At 40.2% G+C, this 26,530-nt stretch overlaps 3 protein-coding genes across 3 annotated transcripts in view; 1 reads left to right on the forward strand and 2 right to left on the reverse strand.

Annotated features, from left to right (window-relative positions):
- The first annotated feature begins 923 nt into the window (after window positions 1-923).
- bcap29 (B cell receptor associated protein 29) lies at window positions 924-5,136 on the forward strand. The gene is made up of 8 exons (XM_080474963.1): window positions 924-1,304; window positions 2,195-2,313; window positions 2,488-2,588; window positions 2,704-2,851; window positions 3,002-3,137; window positions 3,372-3,468; window positions 3,592-3,692; window positions 3,783-5,136. The coding sequence occupies exons 2-8, from the start codon at window positions 2,222-2,224 to the stop codon at window positions 3,816-3,818; spliced, it is 711 nt and encodes a 236-aa protein (XP_080331089.1). The 5' UTR covers window positions 924-1,304; window positions 2,195-2,221; the 3' UTR covers window positions 3,819-5,136.
- LOC308117270 (solute carrier organic anion transporter family member 1C1-like) lies at window positions 4,801-23,121 on the reverse strand. Its single transcript, XM_080476033.1, has 15 exons — window positions 22,694-23,121; window positions 17,035-17,202; window positions 12,601-12,742; window positions 11,847-11,979; window positions 11,514-11,635; window positions 11,148-11,294; window positions 10,357-10,455; window positions 9,590-9,838; window positions 8,468-8,632; window positions 7,702-7,897; window positions 7,343-7,508; window positions 6,124-6,308; window positions 5,866-5,930; window positions 5,419-5,536; window positions 4,801-5,301 (listed from the first exon to the last, which is right to left on the reverse strand). The coding sequence occupies exons 2-15, from the start codon at window positions 17,125-17,127 to the stop codon at window positions 5,076-5,078; spliced, it is 2,106 nt and encodes a 701-aa protein (XP_080332159.1). The 5' UTR covers window positions 17,128-17,202; window positions 22,694-23,121; the 3' UTR covers window positions 4,801-5,075.
- Window positions 23,122-26,338: 3,217 nt separating this feature from the next.
- Window positions 26,339-26,530, reverse strand: part of LOC308116532 (cGMP-inhibited 3',5'-cyclic phosphodiesterase 3A-like) — a gene marked incomplete at both ends in the record, with an annotated part of 83,217 nt that continues 83,025 nt past the window's right edge. The window contains one exon of the mRNA XM_080474783.1: window positions 26,339-26,343. Within this exon, the coding sequence (XP_080330909.1) occupies window positions 26,339-26,343 (5 nt within the window). The remainder of the gene's footprint in view (window positions 26,344-26,530) is intronic.

Consider the following 26,530-nt stretch of genomic DNA (forward strand, 5'->3'; position numbering starts at 1 on the left):
TGTGGTCACAAACCGTTAGGTGTAGCATCTGAAATGGTGAGGAGAGACGAGCAATCAAAGCACATTCAGCTCTGCCACAGTCATTTACCCTCTCTCAAAAAGCTATCACAGGGTGCAGCTGTAAACATTTTGCTCCCCGGCACTCCTGAGACATGCAGTCAAAGACGGGAGCAGCTATCACTTTCTTTCACAGAGGAAGCCCGTGTGAATACACTTGCTGGAGCTGGATACACAAGAGAGGGCAAAATATTCAGAGCAGTCCGAGGAGATGAATTCTGCCAAGAGAAAGTGTGGAGAAGGCTTCGTGCAAGATCCCCCCTCAATCTCTGTTGATTCTGCTCCGAAAACACACAAGCAATTCATGTGATTATGAGAGAACCAGTAGCAGCCAATTTGTGCTCCTTTTCAAAAAGCACAGAAGAAGAGCAACGCTTTTATGTTTGTAATGAATGACATTTTGTGATGATGCTCCTCTGCCATTTCACTGACAACTATTTATAATTTATAGTCATTCATTTATAAATGTAAGCCTTTATTCAGAACGTTGAATGTCTGCATGTGTGATTAGCACATAAGGAATATTTTCATTAAATTCACTCCTATCATTGCAAAATATTCAAGACATCCAGCTTCAGGTCCCTCTGCCTAAACTAACTGCGTTTATTATTGGAGAACATCGCCCCCTTCTGGCTGTTCGTTTGGTTTCTGTGGTGCAGGAAAAATTAATGGTTTGTTTGAAAAAAAAAAAAAAAGTCTGCATATTTAAATGAATAGTAATAGTGTCTGTTTTATACACCCTAGAATAAAGACAAGCATTTATTTATGTAGGAGTGATCATTATTTACAAAGAGACTGAGTAATCCTCCCTGGGCTATTTTTGAACATGAAATAGGAGAGGACACCAGCAGAAACCCCCCTCACACACACACACACACACACACACACACACACACACACACACACACACACACACACACACACACACACACACACACACACACACACACACACACACACACACACACACACACACACACACACACACACACACACACACACACACACAGACATCCAAGTAAGAAGAAGCATGCTAGAGTCGTTCTGTGGACTTCTAACAAGTTTCCACACAGTTTTGTGATCTTTAAACAGGCCCAACGGGGCTCTCTGAGGTCAAACTGTAGGGTTTTATTTAGGGCTGTACAGTAGACCCTCTGACGGTCCTCAGCAGCTGTCAAGAACGTGTGTGAGCTCATGTGTGAGTGTGTCTGGGATTTCCAATTCTTTCCTTCACACAGCTTTGTTCGGTAAGCCAACAGCTCTGTTCTGTATTGTTAATCGTCTTTATTGATATTACTACCATTTGCTGTTCATAGAATAGTTTTAACCACTATTCAGAACCAATGGCTTTTATGGCTGAGGAGTAAGGGCAGATTTAGATTTAAAAAGGCTAAAAATAGCAGAGGGGCTTTATGTGGGCTCATATGTGTATCTGTTAATTATAAAAAAGGCTTTTATTTACTACAGGGATATACAGTATATTGTGCATAGTTTCAGACACTGCTGTCTTCTTCATTATTAATAGAAAGGTTTTTTCATTCATTAAAGCAGTAGCTGAACAGGGGATGCCCTGACCAGGGGCGGGCCAGACAAGAAGACCGCCACAGACTTCCACGATGCATTTCACCCAAAACGCAATTCAAAACAAAGATGAGGAGACTTTTTTGAATTTAGTTGTGAATTAAAACTTCTGCCTCATAATAATGTCCCCACTTTAGGTTAGTGGGCCTTTATGGATATTTACAAGCTGTCTCTACTGGATGGATTTTCTCTTGGTACTCCAATTTCTTCTATCGAGTTCAAAAACCTGATCTGAGGACAGCTTCAACTTCATTATTTTAGATGAACTGGTGTCTCAAAAGTGAGTGTAAGTGGTTATGTATCTTTTTGGGGGGGTTTTCCCAGCCACCCTAAACTGGATAAGGGGTATCGGTATAGAAGATGAATGGACGTTAACTGTGAGCATAACTAAGTTACAACTAAGTTTGGCTGGAGTCTAATGTAGGATAGTAACAGTAAGATGTTGTGCACTGATATGTTTTGAGATACATGCGAGATAAACCACATTCACACTGACCCTGGACTGGAGGACGGCTGCCTTTTCGGGCCTAAAATGTAGATTTTTGTTCTTTTTCAGTTACTGACTCTTCCCCATAAAATCACAATGACTCTTCAGTGGACAGCTGTGGCTCTCTTCCTATATGCAGAGATAGTGGTGAACCTCATCTTGTGCATACCCTTCATATCACCGAAGAGGTAACACGATTTCCACACACATCAATTGTCTGCATAAAAATGTGAATATAAGTGAGAAAAACTGGAGGAAACAGTTCAATCAAGTCACCAGCAGAGTGCATGCATGACCTTTCTGAGCAGAGTTGCTGCATATTATATGATTTAAGTAACATTATCCTTCTGACCCACTTCTAGATGGCGCTCGGTTTTCAGGTGGAGAATATGGAGCTGGTTATCTCCATATTGGAACAAATGTTTCTTTGCAATGATCATGGCCCTGATTATTCTCTTCCTCGGTGAGATTTCATCTGCGATTCACAAACATCCCCTCCTGTGTCAGACTGAATATTGAGTCATCCGTCCCTCTCAGCCAGCCTCAGTCATGTTTCCGTCCTCTCTCTCCACTCTCAGATGCTGTCCGGGAGGTGCAGAAGTACTCGGGCCCTGAGCCCATGCAAGATGCCAAAGTGAACCCGAATGTGTACGACCACGTACACATGAAGTTGTTCAGATCTCAGAGGAACCTCTACATATGCGGCTTTTCTCTCTTTCTCTGGCTGTTAGTGCTATTTTATTTCACATTCACTCACAACGAGTCAAACATCGCTGCAGCCCTCAACACGACTGACCTATTTGTTTATTCTCCTGTCCCACGAGGTCCTGTATCAACTGTCTTCTGTGTTTTTTCTGTTCTGTGACCTTAACACAGCATTATGCGTCGGGTCGTGACCTTGCTGAACCAGGCTGCTGATGCCCTGGAAGACAGAGCAGGTCTTCAGGCGCAGGTGGACCGTGCAGTCAAAGCAGCCAAGCAGCACCAGGACGACAACCGGATGCTCAAACAAGTGAGAATGAAGGATTATGTTTGTCGTTTTGTCGTGGAATAATGTGTAATAGTTGATAAGGCAGCATGACTCTGCATTTTCCAAAGCATTTGCAGGTTCATGTCCTTATATAAACTGCTGTGAGCATTAATCCATAGTGTTTTGTGTAGTGCCTTGTTTTCTTCATTTTAGTTTTGTATGTGGTTAAAATAAGCACCTTAATCTCTGTAAATAAGGGGTTTCCTTTGTGTTCAGGCTTTTCTGGATGGGGAAAAATCGGTTTCAGCTACAAAACAGCAAATGAAACTGGAGGCTGAGAAACTGGCAGGTCAACTAAAGGCTTCTGAGGACGGTGAGTAATTATCACATGGAAGAGACTCATTCACACACTGTGATGTCATGAATGATAGATTTCATGGTATGTAACGTATAAATTAATGACTCTTGAGTATTGCTTGTGTGTGTGTGTGTGTAGCTGTGAAAAAGTCTCAGGCTGAAGTAGAAGCCATGAGGCGGCAAACCAAAGGTCTGGCACAGGAGTATGACAGACTACTGAGTGAACACCATCAACTCCAGGTAACAAACACAAATCAGACATTATCTGTTGTACAATTAACCCACAAATATTGGTGGAATTATTTTATGCTCATTGTTCTTGATCCACAGAACCTTCAGAATACTGAAGACAAAAAGGACCAGTAACCACTGGGTACAGTCACAGTTGCGTCCCCGGGCTCCAGGAATACGGTCCCCTCATGTTGCAGTTGGACTGGACGTTAAAGCAGCTCATCACATGAGAGTGTTTGAGTTCATTTGTGCTTTACAAAAACAGATATATATGCTTTCAATAGTGTGAATGTGTTTATACTTATATGAGCCCAATGTGTTGGAATGAGTATTTCGGTATGGAGGAGTACTACTGTTGAAATTGGGAAAGAGGCACAATCAGGGACCTCTACAGATACCTGTTATACTGCTCCTTCTGTTAGTATCTGTAAGCTTCCAGGTGGACAGAAATACAGATGATTCGGATAGGAATGAAGGGTACAAACAGAAATCATATCTAACGTTTACCATAAATGAACCTTACATCTTCTTAGTTACACTAATACAGGGCGATCTTCAATGAATAAATACGTAAGAGCAGTGACTTTAATTAAATAATCCAAACTGATGTTTTCTTTGTAATCCCATAGGCTGGAACAGATGCACTTTTGTGTTTTTCACTCCTGCATGAAAGAAAATACTGTTTCAGATTTTTTATTTTTTTTTTTAATGTCCTACATGTCTCTCCCACATCTATTCTGCAAATGGAATTTTGAAATCTTGTATTTGTAATATAGGTTGATTACTTGACCAGTATGCAAAAAAATGCATGACCATGTAAAATAAATATTATGTCAATATTATTTTGGTCAAGTCATGAAGCTACAGTTGAACAACAGAAAGTTACCTATTGGAACTGAAGTGCGATGAGCTTCATATTGAGACACACTGTTGGCTGAAAATCAAATGATGTGCTACATAAAATCAGGATCAGGAGGGCTGTGTCTCGCTTTAGATTAAATTCAAAGGTTGAACCACTCTCTCCTCTTATGTCACTATGCATTTTCTTACCTCATGAACAAGGACAAACTCTATCAATAGAGCAACCTCTTTCAAACACCTCGTGTGAAAGGAGAATTGTAGATTTTTGTCAGGTTTAATCATAAAAAGCGAACGCAACAGGAAATACAGAACAGTTACATTCTTTCTTTTTTTTCTACAAAAGTCTTCTGTTAATGAAAAACACAAACACGTTTACGACCCAGAAAAGGCATACTTTCCATATAAAATGGCCTTGTTCAGATATTGTATGTCTACACAAAGCATGTACAAATATATACGCTGTGTGCTATGAAAAGTGTCAACTGTATGTGATCCTCAGTACGTAGGTTTCTTTCGAGCTGCGCTGGAGGCTCACAATCGTGTCTCTCTGTCATGGTTGCAGTCCAAGGCCAGTATAAACTGCTCGCAGTGTATGGAGCTGTTCTCCTCCTTCCTCAGCAACTCCAACTCAGCATTCCCATTGGTCAACGCGTTTTTCTCCTCCATCTTAATATGTCTTTTGAGCACAGAGAATCCCAAAATACAAAGAAAGAAAGAGACTGTCCTCAAACCCAGTGTCAAGCCCAGGTACACTATCCTGCAAGAAAGACGAGACAAACTGCTCTTACACTTCACGTATAGGGTAAAGCTGTAACTCTCTGATGTTATGTAGGGGGTCAATTCAAATATTTTTTGTATGAAGTTGTGACATTACCTATAGGAGGAGGTGTTATATATTCTGCAGGCTCCTCTTCCTCCACATGTCTTGTATCCCCATTTCAGGCAGGTGGTATCAATAATGGCTCCAAAGTAAATGGGTGCAGGGATCCCTGCTGTGGTACAATAGAAATACAATCGTTACTTTATATGAAGGGCTCATTTAAGGCTTGCTTCAAGTAAACAAAAATGTAGTTATGACAAAATATTCAATACACTTTGACCAAAACATACAAATTCATCAGAATATACATTTGCAATTTGTAGTTTTCAAAAATCCTCATGAGAATTTGAAAATATTCATAAATATTTCATCATGGGCCCCATGTGCTCACAAACACTATTCGAGGAAGTCAGCTCCTTACAATGTACTTGGAGGATTTCCTCTTCAGTGCTTGACATTTAAAGTAAGAAGACGGTATAGAATACCCGAGGAGTTTCTCACCGAGTGTACGTGTGGCCAGCGTATGGATTCCAAGAGCGAGGGATTTCAGCTCCGGCTTAATGCACCTATGGACACAGGTATTAAACAAGAGCCAGCTTTTCAACCAACCAACATTTGATGTTGATAAAATAAATTTTTTCCCCACTGCAAGCCACAATAGAACAGTTTTTCTTTTGTACTTTGATGATTGATTTATCAGCAATGGTCAGTCGAGCTACTCCAACATTTTAGTGTCCCGCCGCAGGAGTGTTGACAAACCTCACAAGTAGCATGAAGCCGGGTGTTCCCCCAAGAGAGATGATGAAGGAGCTGAGGACAGACAGAGCCAGGAAGTAGGGAAAGACTTTATCGCAGCTGTCCCTGCGGTGACACTGTCCCAGAGTGGCCGTCAGATTGCCTGGCTGGGTATTAGCCACTGCTACACACCTGCAACTGTCAAACACCTGACAGAAGAAGACGTAATGAGCTACAGGGGACGCTTGTCCTGCATGCAAACATCCATGCAAATACAGGCAAAATATCACATGCTACTGTCAACTGACAACAACACTCGCATGATGTAGATCAGGGGTTTTCAGACTGTGGGAGGATAAGCCCTCCAACAAGGACTTAACTACATTGTGCATTGAGCTTGCACTCCACACATGCTTTGTCTTACAACAAGCAGTAACTGTTGGTTAAATGTGGGACGTCCTCGTGTTGATTATTTTGTGAGATATTATTGTTTTCAGCTGTTTGGATTCATTTGTATACAAACATATTGTTATAGCGATTATTTCTCTCTGTTTTACTTAAAACAGTTCTAAAAGTGTATGTTCTAATAGAGTAATTCAGTTATACTACCTACATCACAAATCCTTATTAAAAGCAAAAATACCTTTTTATTTTTTATTGCTTGGGAGCCCACATGAAGCCCTTTGGCACCCCTTAAGTATCGAAAAATGTAATGATGTTCAGAAATGTAATATCTGCTATCAAATTAATAATTTTTTGGCCTTTTTCAATGTAATAACATAATAACTTGCCAACAGTGCAATAAGAAAATTGATCCATCTCCAGAACATTTTACCAGTAATGTAATAATGTATTACATGAGCATTTAAAAATTATTTTAATATCATTCAGTAACTGCAGCCAAAATTGTAATAATACATACTGTATATGGGGCAGCATTTCTTGGGAATTGAAAGCTTTCGTTACAGGTTTTATGCAGTTTACTTGTGAGAAACATGCATAGTGGATGGGATAGTCGTCATACCTATTGAATGAGGGGACATACTCTGCAGCATACTCTTTCATTCCGAATGGCTAAAATTGTACGTTATTGACCATTATTACATTTTTTATTCCTACATGCCCTTTCCCCCAGGTGTGGCCCGCCCCACACTTTTCAAACCACTGGCATAGATGAAACACAGTTAAAGAAACCCAGGTCACACAGAAACATGTAACTGTCATGATGGCAGGGTTGTCTGACCGTGTTCCTGCCAGAGCCCGTGGAAAAGGTGCATCCAGCTAAGCAGGGGGACACGTAGGTGATCCCATTCTCTCCACACACCGGGTCCCACTCCCTCCTCGAGCACAAGCAACCAGAGTTACAGTCAGAGAAGAGAGATCCTTCTTGATAAGACGGCCCGCCCGCTCTGCATGTGACAACATCAAAATTCTTTTTAAAAAAAATCATGTATTTTTAATGGTACATTTAAAATATTGATCAAATGAGAAGCAGCTATTACATGGAATATGACAATGCAATGCTTAGGTTAGCGGTAATATTCAAGTTCAGATTTTCAACTAATCTAAATGACTGATGGCAAGAAAATATGTGTGACATACCCTGTGTATGAGACAGTGATGCCGGCCACCTTGGAGTTCTCACAGCCCATAACAAAGAACAGGAGTGACAGGAAGTACCCCAGCAGGGAGGTCCCAAAGGCAAATTTAGCAGCTCCCATGATACCCAGTTTGTACTTCTTCATAACAACCCCTCCAGAGAACATTCCAAAGGCCACGGCCGGGATGTTGATCATGCCTAAACCACAGAATACATCTCGTTCTTGAAGGGCTTAACGAATTAGGAAACATCTTAGTCACGACACAGCACCCGCAGAAAGGGATCAAAGCCTGAACACTCTCCAACATCAAAGTGGCTTCATCTATATTTCAACTTAAGTCCAATGAAATTATGTTGTAAAGGAGGAAAAGGACTGAGAAGACATGTCTCCTCTTCCATTCCTCTCCTCATCCCTCCAACACAAAGAATGATATGATGAAAAGTCTTCACTTGCTTTGTGGTTGACCTTTGTAATTGGTCTTATTAAATGTGTGCATGTAAATCAAAGCTTGTCCTTTCAGAAGGATGGCGGGAAGCCTGCTTATCATCTTGAAACTGCAACATTTACTTAAGAGAGAACTGGGAGCTCAAGTATAAAAAATTCATCAAATGCTGGCTCATGAAACACTTATGATGACCACCAACCTGCTCACAACACTTTGAACCCTTTAACGCTTGCCTGTCCACAGCCAACACTGGTTCCATACCTGGGTTCAACTCTTTTCACACAGAAATCCTCCAAATCATGTAAATATCAACTTTACTCACCCATAAGGAAATTGGCTTTGGAAGCTGACTGGCCGTAGTGTTGCTCAATGTATTTGGGTTTGTAGGTGACCATACCGATGAGGGAGTTGAACTGGATGATGGTCACGCACAGGTAGATGATGTACACAGGATTCCCGAGGAGACTTTTCAATGTTGGCACAAATTCTGTACAACATTTAAATGAATGAGTATTTTCCTGTGTGGATCAGAATTTTGTTTCGATAGTTCTACTGGTACTGAGAGGTAAGAAAAAAACAACACTCCAAGCCTGGTCTGAAACATTAATATATATATATGATTCGTTTCTCACATGTTATTTGTATGTACGTTACATCTGTTTGTGTGTGCATAATCAGATTTGTGTAAATCCTTTTGGGTTTATGCTGCTAGATTCGTGTGCACATCTTTTTATGTGTATCTTTATTAGATGTCACATATAACTCTAAATACAGACACAGTAACATAATTATCCACACGATCGTTAGTAAATGTTCACATGCACGCACACACCTTGTATTATGAAGCACAAATATCATTGAAGCATCAACAAATCTCAACACACATACACAAATCTAGTTAAGTACATATAACCTAAAGTTATGCACATAACTCTCCACATATTTCCACAAACCTGTAACTGCATGGGCGCCTTTAATATGGCCTTAAAATCATTGGTGTCTTAAGCCCTTGAGCCATACTTCACAACAGCATAAAAACGTGTACATTTTAAAAACTAGGCCTGCATCGGCTTCAGATGGCTCAGTTTTCAAATATGTGAAGATAGGAAACCTTCTCCACCATGGAGGGAGAAACTATGTGTTCAACACATACAGTGTTTTAAGGTGTCATTAATTCAATTGGGTGTTGTTTTCATGTGACAAAATTGGGATTATAAGGCATTTAAATTCATAAAGCCATTGAAAGTCAAGTAGCAGTTTTGATAGAGATGTAAACATAAGGTCAGTTTGTAAAGGCTCTTAAGAAACTAGCCACAAAAAAATGTTTTAGAGTGGCTATAAAAATAGAACAGTACATTCCAAAATGATTCCATGATGATTTTCAATGCATTTAGTAAATATACTATTTACTAAATGGCCTTCCTTGAGAAGACCCTCATCTTACCATTGGCCATCAGATGTAGATTAGCTGGTTCCTCCTGTCGGAACTTGTGTTCCATGTTGGGGGAGTCTGTGATGAATCTAGTTTGCTCTGGTGTGCAGCCAGAGTCGTGTTTTTCTACGGGCACTGGCAGCGATTTCGGCAGGAACCAGAAAGGAACAGCGGACATGAGTGTGATAGCACCGGCGATGAGGTAGCCCAACCACCATGCGCCCACCCAGCGAGCATCAGCAGGGGTGATGGTGAGCGTCTCTGTGAAGATGCAGGCACGCTGTCAGTACACACAGTATGTGGAGTCCGGGTGTTTCAAAGTCTTACTATAATCACATGTGCAATGCGCATGTGTCATATAAAACAAGTTTACAGTAAAGTGGCTCCACACAATGATCGGCTACAACATTATGACCCCCTGCCTAATCATGTTTGTCCATCTTTTGCTGGTGAAACTAACTGTGGTGTAGCGCGTATTCTGGCACCTTTCCTTTGAAAGTTACATCAACTACTGCAACAATCTAAACAGCATTAACTTGTCTTGTGTGAGAGGTAGGGAAGGAGGGAATCAAATATTTGTCTTATGTTGCTTTTAAAAAAGATCTATTGGTTAACTGATTAACGATGAAGAAAGAATCAGTATTGACAGATCAGTAGTCATCATGTTATGAATGATCAGTGTATATGCAGCATGAAGGAAATATAATTAGAAACGGCAGTTTTCTCAATTTATGCTTCATTTATTCTTCATTTATTTAAGGTTGTATTACTTTACTCACCCATATCCACATAGCCAATGTCAACATAGATCTTGGCACACAGTGACCCCAGCAGGTACCCAAAGACAGGACCAATAATAGATATGGTTTGAACACAACCTGTGATACACAACAAAGAACAGTTTATTTACTGAACTCCTATCGACAACTTTTTTTTCGTTAATTATGATTTAACAATTTGTCTTTAGTTTAGTTTACTCCAGTCATCTTTTTTTTTTTGCCAAAAAGCTTGTATTATACTTGTAATCAGATTCCAAGTCACATAGTACTAATTACCTCTTAACCCATCCCATCTTCTGATAATGTGAATTTTATACGAGGCTAAACACTCTATAGGTAGACGTCATGTTGTGAGCGTTGTCTACTTGTCCGTCTGTTATTTTATTCACAGAATATCACACTTCTTCATATGCACATCAGACTACAATAAAATAAACACCTTTACCGTGTGTGCTTAGGTGATAATTCTGATTATTAACCAATAGATTCAGTATATCTGAATGACACAAAGGTTCAGGAAGTTGGGAGAAGAATCAGAATGCTATCAACTGTTTTAAGTATAACATATGCAAATTATGGAAAGATTGTTTTAACACCCTATAATTAATGATCACATGCTGTATATATGTAGACACTGTCGGTTTTCATTTAAGAAAGGTGTTTCTTTAGGAATAGATACTATCAGGTATCACATCAACATCCGAAGATCAACTGTAAAGGGAATGCAGTTTTTTTTAATAATTACATTAGAGAGTCGACACAAGTTACTGACAATGAGTGAGGTGCATTACCAATATAGAGCGCAGCATTCTCAGACTGTGCATAATCATCTATATAAGAGATTCCCAAAGGCTGCACTGGGGTCTCTCCAATCCCACGTAGGATATTTCCCAGCAATACGTAAATCCACATGGAAACACTGGACTCTCGCTCACAACCTTCAGTTTACAACAAAGAAAATAACCAAGAATTAAACATTCCAACCTACAGATAGTTGAAGGCACCAAAACGGATTTTGAGTGGTTGCAAAAACATTCAATGGAACAAATAATACAAAAATATTTACTGCAAAAACAATGTGACCACATTTTTAAAATGAGGAAATTAAAAACAGAAGCAACACATTTTGTTAAGTGTGCATAGCATAGCTACCTTACCTCTAGAGGGCAGTATAGAGGGCCTGTCACCTGCCCTGGAGGAGTCAAGTGAGCTTGCTGGACATGGAGAGAGGTTATTGGTTGAATTCACTGACGGTCTAATTGATGTTTCGATCTTATAGCTGCGTATAAAATACCAATGTGACTGTTAAACAAGGGAAGGGAGAAAGCATCAGGTATTGTTAGATATTAACAATGTGCAACACAAATAGAATACTGACTATATTTAAGATAGAAGAAAAACCAGCAATGAAATATGGTTACAGCTTTACAATAACCTATGTGAATGGCGTTAGTAAATGGCTACACATTCAGGTGTGACTCTTTGCCTACCGGCCAATGATGAAATGAGGCATGGCGATCAAGAAGGTCCCAAAAGACATCAAGAGACACCCGATTGCTATAATCTTGGGTCGGTGGAGCTTGGCACCAAAATAACTCACAAAGGCAATCACAAGCAAATTCCCTACAGGGAGGAGATGATCAGAAAATGAGACTGAGAGCAGTCTGATGCTTTAATAAGACCTGCTGCGCAGAAAATCTCAGTTATAGGCTCCACACAGACAGTTCCCCCACATGGATTTACATACAGATTCACCATTCTCAGATATAAATGAGTGGATGTGTGCTGTTTCACAAACACGGACTGTGACCTATATTCTGTTCTTGTCTGCATGTAACTCCTAACTGGATTTTGGCAAAGTGCAAACACATCTGAGGTCTATGAAAAGCCCGTGTAGTCAGTGTGAGCATGTGCACACTGGCATCTTCATCTGATGTTTGTACAGAAAATATTATGCACCATTCTTTCAGTATCCCGACTCTGTTTGGGAACTGCTTAAAGCACTGCACAATCCTTCTATTCACAGCCGATTTTCTGTAGCATCAAAGGACTTCTCGCTAATTAAGATCAATCAGGTTTGCGACCGGAGACTTTTCAAAGCTCAAAGGGGATGCATACGTGCTACAGTGTGGCATCAGCAGTCAAGATGAAGACATATTATCTTGGCTTACTTGCATTGAGCATGACGCACGTGCATGAACATTTACATAAACTCAAGGGCAAAAGAGGCAATGACAAGCTCACCTATTTCGAAGCTCCCATCTATGATGCCGATCAGATAGCTGGGGATGTCAAATCTCCTTTCTAACTGTGTGATTGTGCTCTTCATGTAGCTGCCGGATAAAGCCTTGGCAAAGTAGGCAAAGGACAAGGCTGCAAGGAACATCTACAGAGATAGAAAAACAGAAGACCGTCAATGCAGCTCGAAAAGCTGTGTACTCGTCATTGTAATTTCAAAAATACCAACCAATATTGGTACATTTCTACCTTTTTAATAGTACCAACACTTCAAATATAGTGCCTGTTTCCCCATTTATTTTCAGACCTCAGATTCAGTTAAATGAGTAGCCACTCAAGAGTAAATGTGTAAGTAAATATCCAAAAGATTAAACAACAACAACAACAACAACAACAACAACAACAACAATAATAATAATAATAATAATAATAATAATAATAATAATAATAATAATAATAATAATAATAATAATAATAATAATAATAATATCCTAATAAAACAAGGGGCAAAATTGGCTCAAACATGAGCTCCACCTGCAGACTGAGTGAACGTGATTGTCTGCGTGGATGCATGGCATGAATCTGAAGCGCAGATACATCTTTGCAAACCCCAACGCTGACAATATACCCTGTGCCTGTGACTACCCTGAGCTTCCTCCTCTTCTTGCTTCGCCACCTGTGGACAGTGACAGTCTGTAACAAAAGGGGGATTACAGGAGCCAATCCTACTAGGATACAGACACATCTGCTGCAATATGAGCTCACAGACCAACCCACGTGCAGTATAATTGAAAACAGGTGAGAGGTAGTCAGGGCCTGTCCTCTCAGGGATGAAAATACAGCTCGCCCAGAAAAGACTGCAAAACAACACCTGTCATTTTCAGCTGAGATTGATCGAAGTATGTCGTGCAATGTTTTTGACATGTTGGCTGGTACCAATTTCAAGTTCCAATCATTGTTATAATACAATTACTGAATGAATTATTAGAAACTGGTCTTACTAGCCTACAGAGACAACACTCTTTAATTCGTGATGAGGCAATCCATCACTTTCAAGGGACCTGGTGTGAGTAATTCTGAGCGCTTTGCTCAGATACACTTTATTGGACACTAAAACAATGTTGTTGAAGGATATTTGGGGATTTAAAGACTTACACAAACTGCACATGTGATAAAATTCAATGGAAAAAAGTCAATGTGACCAAAGTCACAGTATCAAAGTTTTAGGATACATTTGTTTGTCTTTTTGGGGAGGGGGTGTCCAATAAATAGGAGACATTTCATACCTGGCACTTGTAAAAAAAACAAAAAACAAACTGCTTTTTGCAAAGCTTCCCAGATAAACGTTAACTGACACTATCTGCTCATTTACTAGTCTGCTACACATAGTTTGAGCTCAAAGCTCAAAATCGCAACAGGGATATGCTCGCTGTTAAAACACTGCGCCGTCGTTCAGCGCCTTATCGACATTTTTTTCATTATTGAAGCACAAAAAAATAAACTAGTTTTCAATTCGGTCGACACAATTCCATGCAACACTTCCCACTGATGTTATCTGTTTGAGATCACAATCAAGTGTAAGCACAAATTAAAGAGTAGACCGGGGTATACCACGCCATGGATCAGCTTTCAGACAGCAGTCGCCCAAAGAAACAGAAACCTGTAATCAGAGAAGGCCTGACAACTGTCAGTAATGACGCTGACATCCTGAGAGCGGTTTAGCTGCATTTAGAGTGCCTTTAAAAAAAACACACTGCTCATTGAAAAGACAGCAAATATTACAGCAATGCTACTGTTATGCTTACACACATTTTGGATTTCATACTTCAGAGCAGTCATGTCAACTGTAGTCCTGTTTGATTCTATCCCCTCTAACCTGAGCCCTCATTTCTCTACATATAAAGAATAATGCCACTTTTATGTCTAATATCAAAAGTGCTGTGACTTCTTTCAGCTTCAATTCAACAGTTTAGACTTTTGGTCAAAGTGATGGTAGGCACAATCCTCTGCTGTTTGACTAAAGTACATCCTAGATTAAATTGAATTTGTGAAGGTTATTAAACAAGCTGATACTCATCTAAAAAATGTAATAAAATTAAAATCACAATTTTAAAAGCCAATATGTTTAAGTAAACAGTCATCCTCTTTCTGGTGGTCTTAATATTTGTAGAGCTGTGCGGGCTGATTAAATAAAAACATGAGCACTTGAACACATGGATAGGTCCAAGTGGAAACTGATTTGGTTGCGGCCTCTGTGAATTATTGTGAACCAAAGAGGAATCCGAGAGGAGCTGAAGCGGCTCGTCAGATCTACTGCTACCAACTGTGTGCTGTACAACTGATTGTTATGACTCATTATCGACACATCCTTCTCCTTACGGAGGGGAACATGCATGTGATTGGCATTCATCTTGCAGAATATGACTGGACATAATGCGGCTGCTGCTGCTGCTGCTGCTGGGATGATGAGACACAACAGTTCTCATGTAACTGCATTAATGATGTTGACTTGGAAAAGCAGAAGGCTCCGGCAGCATCAAGATGGCCTTAAGTCTGCTTCCCAAAGATCAGTTTATTCATTATCTATACCAGCTGCAAATACTCTGTTACTAGATGCTTTTCTGTGTTGTCTTGTTTTGTGTTTCTTTTTTTCTTTCTAATTAGGTTTGCAGCAAGCTACAACTAATTAATTTCATTTTGACATTGCTTAAGAATAAACTGGAAACCTTTTGTGAAAAAAAGAGTTCAAAGCTACTTCTCCAGCAGACTGGAAGATTAGGATTGGCTCCAGTCTAGCACCACCTTAAGGAGGAAAACATGCTATATAATATAGCTGAATGGATGGATTCAGCTCCTGTGTGCTGGTTTGAACAAATAAAACAAGTTTTACTATGAGGCAGCCTTGCAAAAACACCTTTTTCAACTACCTACTACTGTATAGCGCTGTAGCTGCATGTGAGCTGTAATGCATACATCCCGGATTAACAAACATGGAAATCTACCAAGATATGTGCGCTTCAAAGGTTTTCTGTCAATGAACAAGTGAATGTTGTATCAAAACAGCCATGCTGAGAAGTTCCTTGGAGAGATTACTACACAGAAAGAAAACACATGGACAGAAAGCAAGCATTACTGGAATTCCTTATAAGTGTTGTTGCAGTTACCCAACTAAGCAGCTTTTTAATTATTGTTCAGTGTGCTTTCTAATCCAATAAAGAGGCCCAAGACCTCCACCCTGACCTCTGTCCCCGAAGCACAAACTTTGTCTGAAGAATTGTTCACAGCGACCTAATATAAAGAGCTAAATGTGCACTGCTGCACTCAACACCTTACAAGTTCATTAAATGGGACTTCTAGTGACGTGCCAGATGCTCAACTCAAACATTCAGTGGGTGTTGAAACATTGATGGACAAGCATCAACACGCACAGAAAGTTTTTTGTTTTTTTTAAACAAACAGAAACAAGAATCACCGAATGAGAGCTGTCTATTACTGCAGCCCATAATTGAGAGACACATCGGAACATGGGCATTTACTTTGTGTCTCTGTCAGGTGTGATTCCAGTCTGCAGAAATATCTTTGTATGTCCTCTGTCAGCTTGTCAGAGGACACTTCACACATGCTCCTGTGACCTTTCACGGGTACAGCATGTAATGCTGCCTGTCTTGTATATTGAGCATGCTACCTCAAAATCTATCTACATTTTTAATAGTACCAGTAGTATTGATACCATAACAAATACCAGAGAGAGTATGTTCTCAGCATTCTGAAGAAAGCTGGCCACCCTCAGCCCTTGCTGATTAATTTAAACTAGTCAGCCATACAGAGCCTCCTGACCTACTGCTGCACTGTCTGGGTCTCCAATTGTACAGTGGAGGACAAAACGGACCTGCAGCGAGTGGTGAGTACTTCAAAAAGATCCAAGTCAAGGGACATTCACAGTGACTAACTCCAAAAGAAGTCACCTGTTGTCACCTGTTTTCCCAGTTCCTTCTGAAAGGAGAAATAAATATTTCAAAATATCAATATACAGATTCAAATAGCTTCTACCACCAACCACCTAAACACAGATGCACATGCATGCACACTCTACTCAGGAGTTTAGACGCTATCACTCTTTCCTATCCTTTTGTTCCAGTTTGCACAATTCATTTCTCCATCATATATTTTTATTCACATTGCACTGCCAGTAGGATGCTCAATATCTTGTCATTTGTTTATTCTCATTTGCCATTCTGACTTTTATCTGCAAAGCATGCAAAAACAGTTTGGGAAAGTTTAAAATAAACCAGTGTACAGCAGAGTATACCCAAATTTAAGGGGTGTAACTCTGTTCATTCGAAACTACCTTGAACTGTCTACATAAATCTACACTGTTCTTCTAAACAAGGATAGAAAATCCTCTAGTGTGGAGCTATTTTCCACCATTAGACTCAGTACCTTTAGATTCGGGTGGCAGGAGTTCTTCACGGAGGATGCAGGATTGCCATTCAGAGTCCAGCTGCCTGTGGTCTTGGTGTCCATTTTCTTCATGACAGCTGCCAGGTGTATATCACCTCAGGTGTATTTCTCTTTTAGATGTTTAACAATGGCCGTTCACGCCCACACCTGTTAGACAAAGAAATATCAGCGGGTATCATAACACATATGAAACTGATATGTATGAAACCTGTTTTACACAACATTTATATATATATATATATATATATATATATATATATATATATATATATATATATATATATATATATATATATATATACGGACAATACGGAACTGATGGAATACTACTACATGAGCAATCCTAAAGAGGGGAGATATTTGCAGAAATGTGGGACCCACAGTAAAACATCTGTAGCACAGTGTTCTCATCAATGAATGGATTGATTACAAGACGGCCTAAATCTGGAACAGAACACTGATAAAGAACCCCAAGGGATTGTGGACGGTGACCCTGGAAGCCAACTCAGAGCCAATCCCGAGCCAAAGTTAACATCAAGTGCAGCATCTACCAAAGAGGTACGTAGATATGCTTTTCTGTTCTGCATAGTTGAAAACCCCCTCAGTTACATCCTCACAAAAACTGGCTATGAATTGCAATTGCGAAGTGGGGAACTTATCTGTCACCTGCTGTACATGGATGAAATCAATCTGTACACCAATTACGAGCAATAAATCAATTCAGTGATCCACCCCACCAGGATCTAGAGTACTGACATAGGGAGATCATTCATGTTAGACAAGCCCAGTCAGATGGTATCAAAGAGGGGCAAGGTGATCCAAATTGAAGGGAGAGAGGACAATATACAGTAGGTGACATCAAGGATAACTACAAGTACCTTGGAATCCTGCAGGCTAATGGAAACCATAAAGCCACTGCAAGAGAATCAACCCAATACCTCCAGAGAGTGAGGCGAGGCCTGAAAAGTCAGTTGAATGGTAGGAACAAGGTCTGGGCCATCAACATAGACACACTGCCAGTAATTAGATACCCAGCAGGGATCATAGGCTTGGCAAAAGAGGAGCTAAAAGCCACAGACATAAAAACAAGAAAGCTTGTCACCATGCCTGAGGGGTTTCATCCCAAGCGCAGCATCCTGAGGCTATACCCTAAGCAAAATGATCAAGGTCAAAGTCTGGTGATTGTTAAGTCACTATCTAAGATGAAACATCCAAAATCTAAGAACACATAACGGAGACGGCCCCAAAGGATCAGCTACCAAGAGAATGCCTCAGACAGCCAAAACCAGATGAGAATGAAGAGGAGAAGGTAATGTGGAGAGACAAGCCCTTACATGGCATGCACTACCTCCTGATAGAGGAAGTGGTTGATATCAAGAAGACCTACCAATGGATAGAAAACACTAGACTGACGGACAACACAGAGGCACTAATCATGGCAGCAAAAGAACAGGCAGTAAGCTCAACGGCCATAGAGGCCAGGGTCTAACATAGTAGACCAAACCCAAGGTGCAGGCTGTGCAAAGATGCCCCAGAGTGGGTTCAGCACAGAGTAGCAGGGTGTAAAATGTGAGCAGGGTCAGCATATGTGTAGAGACACAAGCAGGTGGCTTCAATACAGAAAGATATGTACCCAGTATGGACTTGAAGTAACCAACTTCTGGTGGGACATCTCTCCGAAGGTGGTTCTGGATAACCAACCACAAATTGTGGTGGTTGACAAACAACAGAAGAGGGCGGTAGTGATAGTTCTGGTAATACCAGCTGACAGCAGCATCAGAAAGAAAGAACTCCAAGACTCTGGTAGAGCTTGAAGACGATACAGATACTACCCTACAAGGGTGATTTTTTTCCTACTATATCTGGTGGTTCCCATTACACAGCTGCCCCACACTGCCTCTAAAAGCAGGGGGATCCCTTATTTGTTTTCTAATTTGTCAAAAGATAGCAGTGAAGCTAAGCACTGGATTAAACACTCACTTTCACTAACACACACATGCAGGAGCCTTATAAAGTACAAGCAATAGACACTTTACCAGGTCTGCTCCAAAGTCTAAAACATGTCAGATTAAGGTTTCAAACTTTGACAAACTCAGAGCAGACAAGGCCTCAGGCTTCCCCGTGCCACCCCATGGGGGGTTCTGCACCCCAGGTTAGGATTTTACTCACCTAATTCATGTAGTGGGAGTGGAGAGGTTGTTTGCACTGAAATAGAGGGTGATGTAAGGAGGAAGTGGGAGCACACTGGGTGAAATGTGTGGGATGACAGCTGTCAGTCTGCATGTGACATAATAACGCTCTTGACTTGCCCGTCTGTCTCTGCTTTGATGACTTCCACAGTATAATATTTCCTTGTTTGTTTGCTTGAGAGCAATGTATAACTATAATATGAGATTCTATAGTAGAATTAACACCAAGTTACGAACAGTTTGTATGCCTGAATCATTATGTCTAATATATAATCTAATATATCAATATACAGTACAGTTTTCAGAACTCTTTCTCTCACCTGTCAAGCCGCCAATCTGGTGAAGTTGTTACAATTTTTTCATTCAAGTACAGACAAAAACAACAAGACACTAGGAGCATTGTGTCATTGTAAAGAAGGGCAATTTAATAAGGTCTTCTTTCATCTAATATTTGACATTCTAATAGCTATGATGCCATAACATCTTTTTTCAAAAGACATTGTTTAACGTTTAACTTGATGAGGAGTGGGAATTAGAAAGTGGTAAAAAGTAAAGTAGGATCAACTTGGAGACTACAGAGTGCTAGGGCCGTGGTCGGGAACCTTAAACACTCAAAGAGCCATTTGGACCCGTTTCCCACTGAACAGGACAAACTGGGACCCAATCCCCCTCCCCCACACACTGGTTGTTATGTTGACTCGGTTTATTGAAATGTCGGTGCTCCACAGCACCGTGGCCTTTCAACGAGGTTCAGAGGCTCCTCTTAGTAGCAGGAGAGGAGGAGATCCAGCGGGATCTGGACGTTGTAGTTCGAATTGAGAACGTTTTCCGCTGTGTCACAGATAAAGGAAGCTCACCAACTTCGCAGTTCGCCTCACTATAGTTGCATAATGACGTCACATCCCTGCGTCGTTCGCAACCTCCGTTTTACCGCACTCTCTATAGAGGGACAGCGCAACACAGTTGGGTCTGGGTGCGCTTTGCCTTACCTTACCGTCCCGCCCGCCCCTTTCAGGAATGTACTGCAGGGGGCTCAAAGCTCAAGGAGCCGCAGCAGAAGGACGAAAGAACCGCATGCGGCTCGGAGGCCGGGGGTTGTGACCCCTGGGCTAGGGTTAGGAAAGTTTACATATCCTACGCCATGTTAACAACACAAGTAACTTTATTGCACATTCAAGTTGAGCAATAATGTGACAGTAAATCTGTTTAAGGGGAAGTTTCATGAACACACAGTCAAACCTATTAACACATATTAAGCTAAATGCTCTCGGGGGCAAACCAGAAAAGTGATAAGTGTTACCAAGTAAAATAAGAATCATTTCAGTAATAAAAAGCTGTGTTTACAAAGATGAACAATGAGCAAAAGCAGAGCTGTTTCAAAGCCAGAGTGTTTATTCAATAACATAACTCCTCATAAATCTCTTCTCAATGTTCCAAAACCCCAACATGACTCTGAACTGTGAAACAAGCATCACAACATAAAGCCGCAACTTCTTTTTGAAAACTAACAATTAAGGCTGCACATACAGTTAAAAGAGACGTTATCTGTCTGATCCAATCAGAGTAGGATACTGACAACATAACCTTTGTTAGCGATTCCGTTTCTTACAAAAAAACAGCACAAATACTTCATCAGCCTGTTTTGAATCTTGTGTATGACTGTGGGTTTACGTCAAAGCAGCTTGTTAATGTGCAACAACTGTGCTTTCTTCTCTCTGAGTCATTGTGAGGGTTGGATATAACTGTGCCTCCAAAGATCCATGCAGAAGTTATTGGAGAAGTTTCTTACATCAGAAATCAAACCAATACTTTTGGATAATAAATACCTTGATCATTCTCACAGATTTTGGATGCAATTTCATATGAAGGTGGTCTGTCCATTCATCTATCTTCTACACAGCTTTGTTCAACTGTTGTTCCTGGGGGGGCCACGATAGACATTAAGCAGGGAACTACTTTGACAGGTAACCAGTCCACCCTGGGTCATCCTGGTTGGACCCCCTTCAGAACTGCCTTCATTCTTTGTGGCATAGATTCAATAAGGCACTAGAAATACTCTTAAAATATTTTAGTCCATATTCACATGACAGAAAAACACAATTGCTGCAGATTTATTATTGTTGGCTGAACACCCATGATGTGAATGTTCTGTTTGGCTTTTTAACAAAGGTGCTTTACCAGATCGAAATCTGACGACTTTAGAGGCCATTGGACTACAGTGAAACAAATGTCATGATCAAGAATGACGATTTCAGCTTTGATACACTACGTTATCCTCCTGGAAGAATCCATAAGAACATGAGTACACAATGGTCATTAAATATCGACATGACAAACCAACAATGCTCAGGTAGGCTGTGTAATGGATACTAAGGGGTCCAAAAAGCACCAAGAAAGTATTCCCCACACCTTTCCACCAGTAGCAGCAGCCTGAACTGTTGTTAAAAGCAGGATAGCTCCATGCTTACATTTCACTTACACCAAATTCTGACTTTATCATCTGAATGTAATACCTAAATGGAGATTCATAAGACCAGACAATGCTTTGTCCAATCTTCTATTCTCCAATTCTGGGGAGCCTGTGTGAACTGTAAGTCTCAGTCTCCTGTTCTTAGCTGACAGGAGTGTCACCCCGTGTGGTGTTCTGCTGCTGTAGACCATCAGTTTCAAGCTTCCATGTGTTGTGTGACAGTAGTTATTTGAGTTACTGTTGCAGTTCTATCTTTTGAACCAGTCTGGCCATTCTCCTTGACATCAATAAGGACTTTCTTGTTTCGCCCAGAGAACTGCTCCGCACTGGATATTGTCTCTTTTTCAGACCACTCTCTGTGAATCTGAGAGATGCTTGTGTGTGGAATCTGAAAGTCACTTAAATCACCTTCCTTCCCTGTTTTCATGCTGAGTTTGAACTTCAGCAGCTCACCTTGACCATGTCATCTAAATACATTGAGTTGACTTTATGTGGCTATGCATTAGAGAGTACATGAACAATCTAAAATGTGGCAGGTAATTATTTAATTGAACAGTTTTTGTCCATCTAATTCACATGCAGATGTTTGATAGAGGGAAAAGTGTAATTTTCCCTTTAAATCACACGGGATTCATCTTAGAATCATGTGCCATTTTCCAAAGGACAATCTTTAAAGGGAACTTTACAGAAGTCAACCGATGCCACGATCCACCCAGGAATTAAACATTGCATTACTGTGCAAACCCCGTCTGCTGTTCCCTCAGACAGATGCGTAGACTGCACCAGTTAAAGTGTCTGGTGATGTCCAATCAATGTCTCACTGTCATTGTCACCTGATTTCCAAATGTATACAACTGCTCATCCCTTAATTACGTGACACGTGTGCATTAAAACAAACAAACAACAAAATGATATTCTTAAACGTGCGTCTGGATAGATAGTTTTAAAAAAAACAAACCAAAAAACATGAAATACTTACGCAACTTCAAATCTTCTCCTTTACGACGTCTCTAACTTCATGATTATTCAACGTGGAAAATACACGCCACAAATAATATCCTGCGGGTTGGTAGGAAGCGTGGTGCGTTGCAAGATGAGCCAGCCGTCTGACGGTCCCCTCCTCTCTCCGTGCCCGCTCCCAGCTGGAGGAGAACAGCGTGTATCGCAGCAGACAAGCGGGGCGGACCCTGAGCGGCAGCGTGGAGGACGCACGGAGGCGCGGCGCGGTGCGCACGGTGGGTGCTCGATGCGCTAAACAGTCGTCACAGAAACTAGTAGTTACCGGAGCATATGTCACCGCCGTCTCAGTCCCGATCAGCTGTCTGCGCGCAGCCACACGTCTGCCAGACGTCCGCACGCAACTACGCGTCCGATTCCCCGCGTTGGATGACTAATGGGGCGTAGTGTGACCTAAAAGTCTGCAGCCGTCCCTCATGCGGAGCTCAAAGGATAAATATTTAGAGGTGGAGAGAGTGCTGATTGAAGATTTGCTCTCAAGCGCACCTGCTGATACATTTCTGAAATGATATTCACTTTTAAATAGATAATGTTCAAAATTACTCAAAGCGGTTTTTTTTTTTTCATTATTACTATTAACAACTACTTAAGGGCTTAGTTACTTTCAAAAAATATATTTCCAGTGGCAGGTACATGTTTCAATTTGTATATATATATAATTAAGGTCTGTGATGGACTACCTATCCATCTGTGACCCTAAACTGGATAGAACAGTAAATAACATGTAAAGATGGATAATAATTCACATTGTAGGCATATAAATGCACCACGTGGCTGTTGGTAGCGTGATGCTGTAGTGCTATTTCTCACCTCACAGTGAAAAGATCTCCAGTTCAAGTTCAGTTTTGGGCCTCTCTATGGGGAATCTGCTCACAAAAATTTGGTTTTCTCCAGATACTCTAGTTTCCTCTCATTGCCCCCACCCCATTATTTAGTGGCTCTAAATTTTATATTGATGTCAGTTTTTGTCTGTCTCTTTGTGTTGCTTCGGGACAGTTGAGGTTGGCTCCAGCTGAATAGAAGATGAAGTAAATTCATGAAAAGTGCCCTTAAACACAAGTAAAGTTGCATACGTTAAATGTATTTAAAAATAAATCAAGACTCATAAAATATTATATACCTAATTGTCATGTGTGTACTTATAATTTCATACTCCAATACCAAGTCGTTCTACATCACAAATAAAAGTGCAGTTGATAAATAAATAGTGTAATAAATGTAAAAAGTATATGTTTAACCAGAGTTTTTTACAGGTAGGACTGTTATTGGTAAACCTTCTTCCATGCCTATGCTTTCATCAAGCCAGAGAACTTAATTCGACGAAAGTAATTCCAGCTGTCCTGATATACACTGCAGCATGACCTTAAGTGTGAATTTGCTTTAATATGAGCTTGCCCCGCTTTCCACTAAGTAAGCATCTTATGCTTGATAAAAAGTATAAACAAGCTTTACGATGAAGAGAACTACTGGACAGGTAGGCACACACCAACCTCCCTAAACTCTCATTTTGGACAAAAGGACTTTAGCACTTAGCTCGGATTTATTTCTTTGTTCACTTATTAAGACCTTTCTATCTTATGTCAGTAGATTTTCTCCAGGTACTCCGATTTCCTCCCTATATTCCAGGGATACGTGGTTGAGGTTCACTCTAAATAGCTCGTTGGCATGAATGTGAGTGTCTCTCTTTGTTTGCCCTGTGAGAGATTTGCAACCTGACCGGGAGTACCCTATGTTCTATAGTCAGCTGGGTTTGGCTCCAGTGCCTGGGGTACCTAAATTGGATAAAGTATGGAAGGTGGATGGATTGATATGTTCTGTGTAATTAGAAAACAACGCTGGTGTCATTAGTCTTAAGCTACAGTATGTTAGCTGTTATTGAAATCATTAACAACATTTTCAAGTGCTGTTATGCTGAACGTCAGCTTTCTGTTGGAATTAACTGTGAAATTTTCTCCAACCAACATTTTTCACCTGATTATGACAAAGGCACCAAAAATGGGATCAGAAATTAAACAAAGATCCATTCAAATTACAAAATTCTAATTATTTCTTTGCTGGGAAAATTAATTTCCTAAACTGAATAGAGTGAGGGAAAGGGAGTGCCGATTGGAAGGGCAGTTTAGTGTCATGGTAGTTAAAAATAACATTTTGTGAGCCTCGGTTTGCTTTTTCTCATCTGACCAAAATGATTCTTGTTAAAAATGAGTAAAGGAAAAAAAAAAATTGTTGATAAAAAAATTCACGTGTATCTTCACTGCTTTTACTCACCCCTCTCTTACAAATGCATCATTAGATAAGGTCATAATTCCCCCGTCGAGCTCTCTGTCACAGCAGGTGGCTCATCCCTCTTGGTTGCTATAGGGACGACCATCTCGCTCTGAATGAGCCTTCAACTCCTTAAAGCCTGACTGGTTGGTTAACGAAACCCTTTTATCACCGAAGGTCAGGGATCTGAGGCCCTTCAGCCTCGAGCGGCTCCCTGCAATTTTCTCTGTATCACATGTGGATTGACAGTTCAGTTAATTCAATTTTCTCTTTGTTGCACAGCTGACAATCTTCCAGAAGGACTTTTATCGTGGAGTCTGTGCTGACTCTTGAGCCGAAGGATATTTGCAGGTTTCATCAACTAAAATTTTAGTCAGCTTCCACTTTGTCACATACTCTTATCAATAGATTAGGATTTCCCACCAGTAGCAGCCCACCTGAAACTCTTTAAAAAGAAAAGCCTTAAAGAAGAATTGAAATTTTAAATTTAATGTGGACAAACTCAGAGACAAAACTTTTTTTTGGTTTCTCTTTTTAAGCTTTGAGGCTGCACGTCATATTTATTTCAAAATAGACTGATAATTTGCCTATATTACTTTCCACACAACGAGGTCTCAAAAGGGCCAGAGGTTAATTTATTGCAAAGTAGGACGGCCACCCAACTCCTGAACTGTTGACAGACACACGACCTCACAAATAAAATACTACACAGAAGTGATTGTACATATTGGTGCTGCTCTGACTACTCCTGTTATATTTGTACATAAACACGTCTATACATAATGTTGCACTACTATTTGGTTACACATTGTACTTTTTTTTTAATGCTCCTTGTTCTTTTACTTGTTTTACATATGCTATTTCAATACTGGAATTTTTTTGTGGACAGCAGAGAAATAATTTAATTGTGTAAGGAAACGTGTTTTTGCTTGTAAATATGACAATGAACTTGAACTTTAAGCACCACAACTTGAAGTTTTTAGGATGCTCTACAACGTCCAAAGATTAAATTAAATGCAGATTTTAAGTAGCAAAAAAATAAATAAACACGACACCCGACACAATAATACCACAGAAAATGTAATCTTGTAATTCAATGTATTCACATTACAACATCCACATGGTTCAGTTTGTGACAACGTCTAATGATCTTCAAATATATTCACTGTATGATACATAATACCAATATAGGCACTTCCAGTAAGTCTGGCAAGATTGAAGCTACAGTATAGTGTCTAAATTACAAAATGTTAAAAATAAATAATGTATATCTAAAAGAGTTTTTGTAGTTTTAAAATTTCATCACTGTACAGCATATATGTATATTGTACAAAATGGAGCATCAACCTGCAAGGAAAATCATTATTTAGCATTCACAAATACTGTGTATTTGGACATGTTCTTCCTTAGTACATGTGGTAAGTGCAAGGTACTAGTGAGAAGAAAGCAATTACTTATTTAACCATGTGTCAAACTATATAAAAATACTCATTTCATTGTGTTTACATAATTGTAAAGCTTGTTTGGTTCCCAT

This window comes from Lipophrys pholis (genome assembly GCF_963383615.2).
Source record: "Lipophrys pholis genome assembly, chromosome: 11".
In the NCBI taxonomy this organism is placed as follows: Eukaryota; Metazoa; Chordata; class Actinopteri; order Blenniiformes; family Blenniidae; genus Lipophrys; species Lipophrys pholis.

What these genes read in the sequence shown, in the direction of transcription:
- bcap29 (XM_080474963.1), top strand. Translation starts at nt 2,222, where the DNA reads ATGACTCTTCAGTGGACAGCTGTGGCTCTCTTCCTATATGCAGAGATA. An exon ending in CCCTTCATATCACCGAAGAG is followed by an intron (nt 2,314 to 2,487) that starts GTAACACGATTT and finishes ACCCACTTCTAG; the next exon opens with ATGGCGCTCGGTTTTCAGGT. An exon ending in GTGAACACCATCAACTCCAG is followed by an intron (nt 3,693 to 3,782) that starts GTAACAAACACA and finishes CTTGATCCACAG; the next exon opens with AACCTTCAGAATACTGAAGA.
- LOC308117270 (XM_080476033.1), bottom strand. Translation starts at nt 17,127, where the DNA reads ATGAAGAAAATGGACACCAAGACCACAGGCAGCTGGACTCTGAATGGC. An exon ending in CAAAGCCAATTTCCTTATGG is followed by an intron (nt 7,898 to 8,467) that starts GTGAGTAAAGTT and finishes TCTGTGGTTTAG; the next exon opens with GCATGATCAACATCCCGGCC. An exon ending in GGCTTCATGCTACTTGTGAG is followed by an intron (nt 5,931 to 6,123) that starts GTTTGTCAACAC and finishes CTGTGTCCATAG; the next exon opens with GTGCATTAAGCCGGAGCTGA.